The sequence below is a fragment of the Nerophis lumbriciformis genome, linkage group LG25 (assembly GCF_033978685.3).
Source record: "Nerophis lumbriciformis linkage group LG25, RoL_Nlum_v2.1, whole genome shotgun sequence".
Classification (NCBI taxonomy): Eukaryota; Metazoa; Chordata; class Actinopteri; order Syngnathiformes; family Syngnathidae; genus Nerophis; species Nerophis lumbriciformis.
Genome location: NC_084572.2, coordinates 37,460,982 through 37,475,728, shown reverse-complemented (window position 1 = coordinate 37,475,728; position 14,747 = coordinate 37,460,982). Strand labels below are relative to the sequence as shown.

Genomic DNA, 14,747 nt, shown 5'->3' with positions numbered 1-14,747 from the left:
AGACGTATTTAAGGTGGAAAAGACATTCATGGTGATAAAGACGTATTTAAGGTGGAAAAGATGTATTTAAGGTGAAAAAGACATTTATGGTGATAAAGACGTATTTAATGTGGAAAAGACATTTATGGTGATAAAGACGTATTTAAGGTGGAAAAGACGAATTTAAGGTGGAAAAGACGTATTTAAGGTGGAAAAGACGTATTTAAGGTGGAAAAGACGTATGGAAGAGACGTATTTAAGGTGGAACAAAGACATATTTAAGGTGGAACAAAGACGTATTTAAGGTGAAAAGACGTATTTAAGGTGGAAAAGACGTATTTAAGGTGGAAAAGACGTATTTAAGGTGGAAAAGACGTATGGAAGAGACGTATTTAAGGTGGAACAAAGACATATTTAAGGTGGAAAAGACGTATTTAAGGTGGAACAAAGACATATTTAAGGTGGAACAAAGACATTTAAGGTGGAATAAAGACATATTTAAGGTGGAACAAAGACATATTTAAGGTGGTTGGTGAAGGTGCAGCGCTTACATTCATGTCACAGTAGGAGCCCAGGATGCTGCTTTCATGAGCAGATATGTCCTGGAAGACACACATCGTGTTAAACAACTGGGGAAGCCACAGATACAAGGTAAGTGTGTGTGTGTGTGTGTGTGTGTGTGTGTGTGTGCTCACCTCGATGGTGGGGTGTGTGTTGTGTTTGTAGGCAGTGTAAAGAGGGAACTGGATCTGGAAGATCTTGGCAGCACACAGCAGAAGTTTCTCTCTCTCCTCGGTGCTCCACATGCTTAACGTGTCATGGCCCTCGTGTCCGGTGCTGCCCGCCGCCAAGCAACCGTCAGCAGCTTCGGAGCCACCGGCGCTCTCCCCGAGTCCCGGCTGCATCTGGGTTTCCCCAGACGGGTTTCCCCCATGACCCCGCTCGCGGTTCGGGTCCGGAGTGTCAGCGTCCTCCTCCGCAGAGTCCCGCTCGACGTTGACCGGCTCGTCGTCCCCGGGCGAGGCCGGCTGAGGGAGGGGCTTGTGCTGCTGCTCCGCCGCCGCCTCCTGCGCGGCTCCAGACCCGCCTCCTTCGTGGGCGTGGCCCTGGACGCTGCAAAGGCGCTCCCTGAGGCTGGCGATCTGGACCACGACCAGGTTGATGAGGGCGCACACCAGCTGGTTGAAGACTTCCAGGTGCTTGTACTCCTTGAAGCAGCACAGACATTGTCTGCAAAGGAAACAGGAAGCTGTGAGAGAGCGCTCGCGTTGCCATGGCAACAGTAAGGATTTGAATAAGAGTTCATTCCAAGATAATTTCCACGTCTAAGGGTGTACTCTCATACTATCTTTGCACCGCCATGGACTTCTCCCTCATGCTGGCCAGTGTTCCAGTGGCCACGCCCCCTTACACCATCAAATGACTGCACTTTCTATGGCTTTGTGGAATATTTCTAGAATTCTGACGACATGTTTGGTTGTCGCAGCCATGAACGAAATGGCGTCCTTAAAGCAAGTTCGATTCCGCACGGAGTGATGGACACCGTGCAGAGCGCCAAGCCCCGCATGGAACCTTCTAGCTGGGCTTCAGCGTCTAACGTGGTTTTGGCGAGGGGAAAGGAAGTGGCGCTCACCTCTGTGTCCACGAGCCGATGTGAGCCAGCACTCGCAGGGCTTGATCCTTCTTCAACTGGAAGCCGCCCTCACTGCCGTCTGCATCTGAAACTGAGGAGCAAGCACACAGGTGGGGACACTTCATTAGGTACACCTAAGTCCATGTGATTAGGGATGGAACAAGTCAGGAAAATTCACTTGGAGCCATTTCAAAGCATCTTAAGGTCCCAAGAGCAACTGTGCGGGCAATTAGTATAAAGTGCATGGCACAGTTTTGTCACTGCCACGATCAGGAAGAAAACGCAAGCTATCACCTGCTGCTGAGAGACAATTGGTCAGGATGATCAAGAGTCAACCGAGAACCACCAAAAAGCAGGTCTGCAATGAATTGGAAGCTGCTGGAACACAGGTGTCAGTGTCCACAGTCCTCAGTCATGGACTAAGAGGCTGAGAGGAAGCCCTTGCTCCATAATAATCAGCACTAATAATTAGCGATATAAGACTTATATTGTCATAGTTTTTATCCATAATAATCAGCACTAATAATTAGAGATATTACACTTATACTGTGATAGTTTTCAGCCATAATAATCAGCACTAATAATTAGCAATACAACACTTATATTGTGATAGTTTTCAGCCATAATAATCAGCACTAATAATTAGTGATATAACACTTATATTGTGATAGTTTTCAGACATAACAATCAGCACTAATAATTAGTGATATAACGCACTTATATCGTGATAGTTTTCAGACATAATAATCAGCACTAATAATTAGTGATATAACACTTATATTGTGATAGTTTTCAGACATAACAATCAGCACTAATAATTAGAGATATAACACTTATACTGTGATAGTTTTCAGCCATAATAATCAGCACTAATAATTAGCGATATAACACTTATATTGTGATAGTTTTCAGACATAATAATCAGCACTAATAATTAGCGACATAACACTTATATTGTGATAGTTTTCAGCCATAATAATCAGCACTAATAATTAATGATATAACACTTATATTGTGATGGTTTTCAGCCATAATAATCAGCACTAATAATTAGCGATATAAGACTAATATTGTGAAGGTTTTTATCCATAATAATCAGCACTAATAATTAGAGATATAACACTTATACTGTGATAGTTTTCAGCCATAATAATCAGCACTAATAATTAGCAATATAACACTTATATTGTGATAGTTTTCAGACATAATAATCAGCACTAATAATTAGTGCTATAACACTTATATTGTGATAGTTTTCAGCCATAATAATCAGCACTAATAATTAATGATATAACACTTATATTGTGATGGTTTTCAGCCATAATAATCAGCACTAATAATTAGCGATATAAGACTTATATTGTGATGGTTTTTATCCATAATAATCAGCACTAATAATTAGCGATATAACACTTATATTGTGATAGTTTTCAGACATAATACTCAGCACTAATAATTAGTGATATAACACTTATATCGTGATAGTTTTCAGACATAATAATCAGCACTAATAATTAGTGATATAAGACTTATATTGTGATAGTTTTTATCCATAATAATCAGCACTAATAATTAGAGATATTACACTTATACTGTGATAGTTTTCAGTCATAATAATCAGCACTAATAATTAGCAATATAACACTTATATTGTGATAGTTTTCAGACATAATAATCAGCACTAATAATTAGAGATATAACACTTATATTGTGATGGTTTTCAGCCATAATAATCAGCACTAATAATTAGTGATATAACACTTATATTGTGATAGTTTTCAGACATAACAATCAGCACTAATAATTAGTGATATAACGCACTTATATCGTGATAGTTTTCAGACATAATAATCAGCACTAATAATTAGTGATATAACACTTATATTGTGATAGTTTTCAGGCATAACAATCAGCACTAATAATTAGTGATATAAGACTTATATTGTGATAGTTTTTATCCATAATAATCAGCACTAATAATTAGCAATATAACACTTATATTGTGATAGTTTTCAGCCATAATAATCAGCACTAATAATTAGAGATATAACACTTATATTGTGATGGTTTTCAGCCATAATAATCAGCACTAATAATTAGTGATATAACACTTATATTGTGATAGTTTTCAGACATAACAATCAGCACTAATAATTAGTGATATAACGCACTTATATCGTGATAGTTTTCAGACATAATAATCAGCACTAATAATTAGTGATATAACACTTATATTGTGATAGTTTTCAGACATAACAATCAGCACTAATAATTAGAGATATAACACTTATACTGTGATAGTTTTCAGCCATAATAATCAGCACTAATAATTAGCGATATAACACTTATATTGTGATAGTTTTCAGACATAATAATCAGCACTAATAATTAGCGACATAACACTTATATTGTGATAGTTTTCAGCCATAATAATCAGCACTAATAATTAATGATATAACACTTATATTGTGATGGTTTTCAGCCATAATAATCAGCACTAATAATTAGCGATATAGACTAATATTGTGATAGTTTTTATCCATAATAATCAGCACTAATAATTAGAGATATAACACTTATACTGTGATAGTTTTCAGCCATAATAATCAGCACTAATAATTAGCAATATAACACTTATATTGTGATAGTTTTCAGACATAATAATCAGCACTAATAATTAGTGCTATAACACTTATATTGTGATAGTTTTCAGCCATAATAATCAGCACTAATAATTAATGATATAACACTTATATCGTGATGGTTTTCAGCCATAATAATCAGCACTAATAATTAGCGATATAAGTCTTATATTGTGATAGTTTTTATCCATAATAATCAGCACTAATAATTAGTGATATAACACTTATATTGTGATAGTTTTCAGACATAATCAGCACTAATAATTAGAGATATAACACTTATATTGTGATAGTTTTCAGACATAATAATCAGTACTAATAATTAGTGCTATAACACTTATATTGTGATAGTTTTCAGACATAACAATCAGCACTAATAATTAGTGATATAACACTTATATTGTGATAGTTTTCAGACATAATAATCAGCACTAATAATTAGTGATATAACACTTATATTGTGATAGTTTTCAGACATAATAATCAGCACTAATAATTAGTGATATAACATTTATATTGTGATAGTTTGACATAATAATCAGCACTAATAATTACTGATATAACACTTATTTTGTGATAGTTTTCAGACATAATACTCAGCACTAATAATTAGCGATATAACACTTATATTGTGATAGTTTTCAGCCATAATAATCAGCACTAATAATTAGTGATACAACACACTTATATGGTGATAGTTTTCTGCCATATTGCCCAGCACTATTAACCAAAAATAAAACATGTTCACCACACGTTTTCATTTTAAATGTTGCATCAATGACAAAACACGCTTTACAAAATTGCTTGCTAAAAATGAAAATGTGCCAAATAATATAATTGACCTAATATGGTGGAGTGGAGGTGTGGCTCGGTGTGACGCCAGCTTTTAGATACCTGGAGTTATGCACACAGTTCCGTTATAATGTGTTTATGAGCTTGTTTGCAACACCTTGATTTTTTTAGGGTGACGTTTGTGGTTCTCCTGGGACTTTAAGATCCCCTGTGTGCACCTGTCCCCGTGCTGACACCTGGTCCTATAAACAAAGCAGCATAAATATTTGGACAAGCACAAGTGAAGGGGGAGGGGGGGCCTAACAAAGGTTTTGTCTACCACGCTGAAGCAGCAAGTCTCGGGTCAAAGGTCATCAGCAGAACATTTGGACACAAAAACAGTCCTTTCTTGTCGGGCCAACATGGTTTTAAAGCTGCTATTTCCATAATGTGCACTTTTCTTTGTCCATTTCTGCTCGCTAGTTTTCTGCTTGTGGCTCATAGTTGACCGTGCATTAAAAAAAATGAGTTATGTTATTGGAACTGATATATGGTGGTAACTTTGACAGCCCTATTCAAAAGCAATTGTGAGTACACAAGTAATAATAACTTCACTTAATGAACAATCGATGGGTTTTATTTTGAAATGACATTATTCATCTGTGTGAAGTTGCCCCCCTCGTCTTTGCAACTATTACAATAACACTGCTATTCATTTGTGCCGTTACGGTTATTAACCAATTATGATTCATAACAGCAAAATCTCCCCAAACTTGTCCCAAATGTTTCTGCTGCAAAAATGTTTGTCTAACTTTGACAGTTTTTATGTCGGGGCTGGTTATCAAGAATAGCAGAACGTAAAATGTTAACGTAAAAAGCAAACACTAACATACAAACTGGAATAGTTAACATAACAACTGTGATAGTTAACATACAATCTGTAATATTTAACAACATAAAAACTATAATAGTAACATCAACTGTAATGTTAACAATCTACAATAGTTAATAACATAAAAACTGTGGGAGTTAATACCGACAACAACTGTGGGAGTTAATACCAACAACAACAACAACAACTGTGGGAGTTAATACCAACAACAACAACTGTGGGAGTTAATACCAACAACAACAACTGTGGGAGTTAATACCAACAACAACAACTGTGGGAGTTAATACCAACAACAACGGTGGGAGTTAATACCAACAACAACAACTGTGGGAGTTAATACCAACAACAACAACTGTGGGAGTTAATACCGACAACAACGGTGGGAGTTAATACCAACAACAACAACTGTGGGAGTTAATACCAACAACAACAACAACAACAACTGTGGGAGTTAATACCAACAACAACAACAACGGTGGGAGTTAATACCACCAACAACAACTGTGGGAGTTAATACCAACAACAACAACAACAACTGTGGGAGTTAATACCAACAACAACAACAACTGTGGGAGTTAATACCAACAACAACAACAACTGTGGGAGTTAATACCGACAACAACGGTGGGAGTTAATACCAACAACAACAACTGTGGGAGTTAATACCAACAACAACAACAACAACAACTGTGGGAGTTAATACCAACAACAACAACAACGGTGGGAGTTAATACCACCAACAACAACTGTGGGAGTTAATACCAACAACAACAACAACAACGGTGGGAGTTAATACCAACAACAACAACTGTGGGAGTTAATACCAACAACAACAACAACTGTGGGAGTTAATACCAACAACAACAACAACTGTGGGAGTTAATACCAACAACAACAACAACGGTGGGAGTTAATACCAACAACAACAACTGTGGGAGTTAATACCAACAACAACAACAACAACTGTGGGAGTTAATACCAACAACAACAACAACGGTGGGAGTTAATACCACCAACAACAACAACGGTGGGAGTTAATACCAATAACAACAACAACGGTGGGAGTTAATAAACTGTGGGAGTTATTAAACTGTGGGAGTTTATAACAACAACAATGGTGGGACTTAACAACAACGGTGGGAGTTAATACCAACAACAACAACAACTGTGGGAGTTAATACCAACAACAACAACAACGGTGGGAGTTAATACCAACAACAACAACAACTGTGGGAGTTAATACCAACAACAACAACAACGGTGGGAGTTAATACCAACAACAACGGTGGGAGTTAATACCAATAACAACAACAACGGTGGGAGTTAATAAACTGTGGGAGTTATTAAACTGTGGGAGTTTATAACAACAACAATGGTGGGACTTAACAACAACGGTGGGAGTTAACAACAACGGTGGGAGTTAATACCAACAACAACAATGGTGGGAGTTAATACCAACAACAACGGTGGGAGTTAATAACAACAACAACAACGGTGGGAGTTAACAACAACAACGGTGGAAGTTAATACCAACAACAACGGTGGGAGTTAATAACAACAACAACAACAACAACAACTGTGGGAGTTAATAACAAACTGTGGGAGTTAATAACAACAACAATGGTGGGAGTTAACAACAACGGTGGGAGTTAATACCAACAACAACAACGGTGGGAGTTAATAACAACAACAACAACGGTGGGAGTTAATACCAACAACAACAACGGTGGGAGTTAATATCAACAACAACAACGGTGGGAGTTAATATCAACAACAACAACGGTGGGAGTTAATACCAACAACAACAACGGTGGGAGTTAATATCAACAACAACAACGGTGGGAGTTAATATCAACAACAACAACGGTGGGAGTTAATAACAACAACAACAACTGTGGGAGTTAATAACAAACTGTGGGAGTTAATAACAACAACAATGGTGGGAGTTAACAACAACAACGGTGGGAGTTAATACCAACAACAACGGTGGGAGTTAATAAACTGTGGGAGTTAACAACAACAACAATGGTGGGATTTAACAACAACGGTGGGAGTTAATACCAACAACAACAATGGTGGGAGTTAATACTAACAACAACAGTGGGAGTTAATAACAACAACAACAACGGTGGGAGTTAATAACAACAACAACGGTGGGAGTTAAACTGTGGGAGTTAAACTGTGGGAGTTAATAACAAGGGTGGGAGTTAACAACAACAACGGTGGGAGTTAATAACAAACTGTGGGAGTTAATAACAACGGTGGGAGATAAAACCAACAACAACAACGGTGGGAGTTAATACCAACAACAACAACAACGGTGGGAGTTAATAACAACAACGGTGGGAGTTAGTAACAACAACAATGGTGGAAGTTAATAAACTGTGGGAGTTAATAACAACAACAACTGTGGGAGTTAATAACTACAACAGTGGGAGTTAATACCAACAACAACGGTGGGAGTTAATACCAACAACAACGGTGGGAGTTAAACTGTGGGGGTTAATAAACTGTGGGAGTTAACATAAAAATGATCATATCTTCAATATAAAACTAATTCGTTTTTGTAAGTCTACGTGTCATACATACATATACACACTATATATATATATATATATATATATATATATATATATATATATATATATATATATATATCGGAATACAATGATTTGCAAATCCTTTTCAACCCATATTCAGTTGAATATGCTACAAAGACAACATATTTGATGTTCAAACTGATAACTTTTTTTTGTGTGTGCAAATAATCATTAACTTTAGAATTTGATGCCAGCAACACGTGACAAAGAAGATGGGAAAGGTGGCAATAAATACTGATCAAGTTGAGGAATGCTCATCAAACACTTATTTGGAACATCCCACAGGTGAACAGGCTAATTGGGAACAGGTGGGTGCCATGATTGGGTATAAAAGTAGATTCCATGAAATGCTCAGTCATTCACAAACAAGGATGGGGCGAGGGTCACCACTTTGTCAACAAATGTGTGGGCAAATTGTTGAACAGTTTAAGAAAAACCTTTCTCAACCAGCTATTGCAAGGAATTTAGGGATTTCACCATCTACGCTCTGTAATATCATCAAAGGGTTCAGAAAATCTGGAGAAATCACTGCACGTAAGCAGCTAAGCCCGTGACCTTCGATCCCTCAGGCTGTACTGCATCAACAAGCGACACCAGTGTGTAAAGGATATCACCACATGGGCTCCGGAACACTTCAGAAACCCACTGTCAGTAACTACAGTTGGTCGCTACATCTGTAAGTGCAAGTTAAAACTCTCCTATACAAGGCGAAAACCGTTTATCAACAACACCCAGAAACGCCGTCAGATTCGCTGGGCCTGAGCTCATCTAAGATGGACTGATGCAAAGTGGAAAAGTGTTCTGTGGTCTGACGAGTCCACATTTCAAATTGTTTTTGGAAACTGTGGACGTCGTGTCCTCCGGACCAAAGAGGAAAAGAACCATCCGGATTGTTCTAGGGTCAAAGTGTAAAAGGCAGCATGTGTGCTGGTATGGGGGTGTATTAGTGCCCAAGACATGGGTAACTTACACATCTGTGAAGGCGCCATTAATGCTGTAAGGTACATACAGGTTTTGGAGCAACATATGTTGCCATCCAAGCAACGTTACCATGGACGCCCCTGCTTGGCAAGACTATGCCAAGCCACGTGTTACATCAACGTGGCTTCATAGTAAAAGAGTGCGGGTACTAGACTGGCCTGCCTGTAGCCCAGACCTGTCTCCCATTGAAAATGTGTGGCGCATTATGAACCCTAAAATACCACAAGGGAGACCCCCCGGACTGTTGAACAACTTAAGCTGTACATCAAGCAAGAATGGGAAAGAATTCCACCTGAGAAGCTTCAAAAAATGTGTCTCCTCAGTTCCCAAACATTTACTGAGTGTTGTTAAAAGGAAAGGCCATGTAACACAGTGGTGAACATGCCCTTTCCCAACTACTTTGGCACGTGTTGCAGCCATGAAATTCTAAGTTAATTATTATTTGCAAAAAAAATAAATAAAGTTTATGAGTTTGAACATCAAATATCAACTGAATATGGGTTGAAAAGGATTTGCAAATCATTGTATTCCGTTTATATTTACATCTAACACAATTTCCCAACTCATATGGAAACGGGGTTTGTACATACATACACACAGATATGTATGTATATCTATCTATCTATCTATATATATATCAGGGGTGGGTAGTAACGCGCTACATTTACTCCGTTACATCTACTTGAGTAACTTTTGGGATAAATTGTACTTCTAAGAGTAGTTTTAATGCAACATACTTTTACTTTTACTTGAGTATATTTATAGAGAAGAAACGCTACTTTTACTCCGCTACTTTTATCTACATTCAGCTCGCTACTAATTTTTATCGATCTGTTAATGCACGCTTTGTTTGTTTTGGTCTGTCAGACAGACCTTCATAGTGCCTGCGTTTCAACAAATATAGTCACTGGTGACGTTCACTCCGTTCCACCAATCAGATGCAGTCACTGGTGACGTTGGACCAATCAAACAGAGCCAGGCGGTCACATGACCTGACTTAAACAAGTTGAAAAACTTATTGGGGTGTTACCATTTAGTGGTCAATTGTAGGGAATATGTACTGTACTGTGCAATCTACTAATAAACGTTCCAATCAATCAATCAAAAGTGTGAAGGAAAAAAGACCCTTTTTTATTTCAACCGTGCATCCCGTCAAAAGCCTAAAGACTGACTGCACAGTTCCTGTCTTCACAATAAAAGTGCCGCTCCATCGCGCCTGCGCTTTCAAAACAAGAGTCTCCGAAAGCCAGCGCAAACAAGCTAGCAAGCTACGGAGTTTGCCGCCAATGTATTTCTTGTAAAGTGTATACAAACGAATATGGAAAAATAAGATGCCAAAAATCAACCACTTTCCTGTGGTATTAGACAGAAAGGAGGAACTTTTTTTCACCTCCATTTGAAAACGTGGACGTTATCATCACTACTGTCTGATTACAATCAATGCAAGTCATCAGAATCAGGTAATACACCAACTTATATTCTTGTCTTCATGAAAGAAAGGAATCTATATGTGTTAAACATGCATGTATATTCATTAAAACACCTTTAACATGTAAACAAAAACGGCAAAATAAATAAAAAATAAATTATATACTGTATATATCAGTGTATGTGTATGTATATATATATATATATATATATATATATATATATATATATATATATATATATATATATATATATATATATATATGATATGTGTGTGTATGTTACTCATCAGTTACTCAGTACTTCAGTAGTTTTTTCACAACATACTTTTTACTTTTACTCAAGTAAATATTTGGGTGACTACTCCTTACTTTTACTTGAGTAATAAATCTCTAAAGTAACAGTACTCTTACTTGAGTTCAATTTCTGGCTACTCTACCCACCTCTGCTATATACAGGTAAAAGCCAGTAAATTAGAATATTTAGAAAAACTTGATTTATTTCAGTAATTGCATTCAAAAGGTGTAACTTGTACATTATATTTATTCATTGCACACAGACTGATGCATTCAAATGTTTATTTCATTTAATTTTGATGATTTGAAGTGGCAACAAATGAAAATCCAAAATTCCGTGTGTCACAAAATTAGAATATTACTTAAGGCTAATACAAAAAAGGGATTTTTAGAAATGTTGGCCAACTGAAAAGTATGAAAATGAAAAATATGAGCATGTACAATACTCAATACTTGGTTGGAGCTCCTTTTGCCTCAATTACTGCGTTAATGCGGCGTGGCATGGAGTCGATGAGTTTCTGGCACTGCTCAGGTGTTATGAGAGCCCAGGTTGCTCTGATAGTGGCCTTCAACTCTTCTGCGTTTTTGGGTCTGGCATTCTGCATCTTCCTTTTCACAATACCCCACAGATTTTCTATGGGGCTAAGGTCAGGGGAGTTGGCGGGCCAATTTAGAACAGAAATACCATGGTCCGTAAACCAGGCACGGGTAGATTTTGCGCTGTGTGCAGGCGCCAAGTCCTGTTGGAACTTGAAATCTCCATCTCCATAGAGCAGGTCAGCAGCAGGAAGCATGAAGTGCTCTAAAACTTGCTGGTAGACGGCTGCGTTGACCCTGGATCTCAGGAAACAGAGTGGACCGACACCAGCAGATGACATGGCACCCCAAACCATCACTGATGGTGGAAACTTTACACTAGACTTCAGGCAACGTGGATCCTGTGCCTCTCCTGTCTTCCTCCAGACTCTGGGACCTCGATTTCCAAAAGAAATGCAAAATTTGCATGGTTGGGTGATGCTTTGGGGTGCCATGTCATCTGCTGGTGTCGGTCCACTCTGTTTCCTGAGATCCAGGGTCAACGCAGCCGTCTACCAGCAAGTTTTAGAGCACTTCATGCTTCCTGCTGCTGACCTGCTCTATGGAGATGGAGATTTCAAGTTCCAACAGGACTTGGCGCCTGCACACAGCGCAAAATCTACCCGTGCCTGGTTTACGGACCATGGTATTTCTGTTCTAAATTGGCCCGCCAACTCCCCTGACCTTAGCCCCATAGAAAATCTGTGGGGTATTGTGAAAAGGAAGATGCAGAATGCCAGACCCAAAAACGCAGAAGAGTTGAAGGCCACTATCAGAGCAACCTGGGCTCTCATAACACCTGAGCAGTGCCAGAAACTCATCGACTCCATGCCACGCCGCATTAACGCAGTAATTCAGGCAAAAGGAGCTCCAACCAAGTATTGAGTATTGTACATGCTCATATTTTTCATTTTCATACTTTTCAGTTGGCCAACATTTCTAAAAATCCCTTTTTTGTATTAGCCTTACACAATATTCTAATTTTGTGACACACGGAATTTTGGATTTTTCATTTGTTGCCACTTCAAATCATCAAAATTAAATGAAATAAACATTTGAATGCATCAGTCTGTGTGCAATGAATAAATATAATGTACAAGTTACACCTTTTGAATGCAATTACTGAAATAAATCAAGTTTTTCTAAATATTCTAATTTACTGGCTTTTACCTGTATATGAATGATCACATCTTCGATATCGGGCAGCACGGTGGAACAGGGGTTAGTGCGTCGTTTACTTTAAATTACAGTAGTAACAAAAACAAACACAACTTTAAATTACAGTAGTAACAACAACAACAACAACACAAAGCTGGTCATGTTCCAACACCTGTAAATATGACTGCACCCATATTTGGACCACTCTAGCATATATGTAGAGTTGTGGTGTACCTAATGTTGTGGGATAGCTGACTTTGATGCATTTTACCATCACTAACTTGCTTGTATCAAGTCCAAAAAAAAAAAAGAACAAACGAGCTGAGCGACACACAATGGAAGCAATGATGGCAACAGCTAGCTAGGCCCTGTTAGCTTAGCACGGCTAGCCCCTGTTAGCATAGCACGGCTAGCACCTGTTAGCTTAGCGCGGCTAGCACCTGTTAGCTTAGCGCGGCTAGCACCTGTTAGCTTAGCACGACTAGCTTTGTTAGCTTAGCACGGCCGGCCCCTGTTAGCTTAGCACGGCTAGCCCTTTCTATCTTAGCACGGCTAGCCCCTGTTAGCTTAGCACAACTAGCCATGTTAGCTTAGCACGGCTAGCACCTGTTAGCTTAGCACGGCTAGCGGGGCTTGTTTACATTGACTGCCTTCCCCTGACGCCGCTGAGATAGCACATTCTCGGTCCGACATGACGGCGCGACAATGGAACTTTATGCCCCCAAGCCAACGTCTTCTCACACGGCAACGACATTATGTGTTTGTGGGGGGGACGAAAAAAAAAATCAGCCATTAATGTCGGATGCTAACTTAGCCGCGGGTAGCTTAGCTCTAACGGCGCCCGTAAAAGGAGACATTTCCAACCTCGGTGGTGATAAAACGCCATCACTCCGTGGGACGTTGCGGGCAAAAAGCGCGACATAAGACTGCGAGGCGAGGAGAAAATGTATGTTAGGTTAGCCAGCTAGCTCGCCCGGCTAGCTAGCTGGCTAACTTTCATCTCCCCCCCAAAGTGGCCTTTGAAGACTAGAATGATTGGAACATTTGAGCACGACAATCCCGCTAGAATGCAATGAAACACCCAGCACGACAACCACGCACCCACGCGTGTAAATGGCAGACTTGGAGGAGATAAAAGGTGTCATGCACTTTGATAGCTAGTTAGCATGTAGCGAAGGACTTACTTTCGTTTAAAACCTCCACCAGCTCGGCGCAGTTGTCGCACATTGTTCATGGAGAGCACAGCTGGGGGTGAGGGGGGCTCCGATCAATGCATGGCCGGGGAGAAGCTGCTTCTGTACCCGGCTTGACACTCCGAGGGGCTATATAGTAAGACACCTTTCACAAAAATGGCCCGGCGGCTGGCTGCTGAAGACGGTGGTGATCGCGCCGAATAAAAGCGGGTTCTGCGGAAGCGGAGAGGGGGAGGGGAGTGGAGGAGGTTGGCATCCAAAAAGGGCCGGTGACGGCGGGCAGAAGGAGGCAGCAGGCCGGCGATCACTTCGCAGGCTGGACGTTACTTAGTTGGCAGAGTAGACGCGGCGGCCATGTTTAAAACAGGAGGGGCGGGGGAGAGGGGGGGGGAGGTTGACGCAGCGTGTGCGCTCTTCGGCCACTTCCGTCTCGTCTTCGGCTGCCTTCGGAAGTGTCGCGAGAGCCGGGCGTGACGTCATCGCGAGCGCGAGGTACAGCCGATTTGATATTCTGAAATATGATTATTTCTCAACTGTTTGTAAATGTTGAAAAATAAAAAAAAATAAAAACCTAAACTACACAGCGGTGGTCCCCAAC

The 14,747-nt window shown here is 39.5% G+C and overlaps 1 protein-coding gene across 7 annotated transcripts in view; it reads right to left on the bottom strand.

Moving 5' to 3' along the window:
• Positions 1-14,521, bottom strand: part of usp34 (ubiquitin specific peptidase 34) — a 161,262-nt gene extending 146,741 nt beyond the window's left edge. For all 7 annotated transcript variants that reach the window (XM_061984359.1, XM_061984364.1, XM_061984361.1 and 4 more), the window contains exons 1-4: positions 14,141-14,521; positions 1,613-1,703; positions 675-1,209; positions 531-581 (exon numbers count right to left, since the gene is read on the bottom strand). In XM_061984359.1, coding sequence (XP_061840343.1) covers positions 531-581; positions 675-1,209; positions 1,613-1,703; positions 14,141-14,183 — 720 coding nt within the window. In that variant the 5' untranslated portion in view covers positions 14,184-14,521. The remainder of the gene's footprint in view (positions 1-530; positions 582-674; positions 1,210-1,612; positions 1,704-14,140) is intronic.
• Positions 14,522-14,747: the final 226 nt, after the last annotated feature.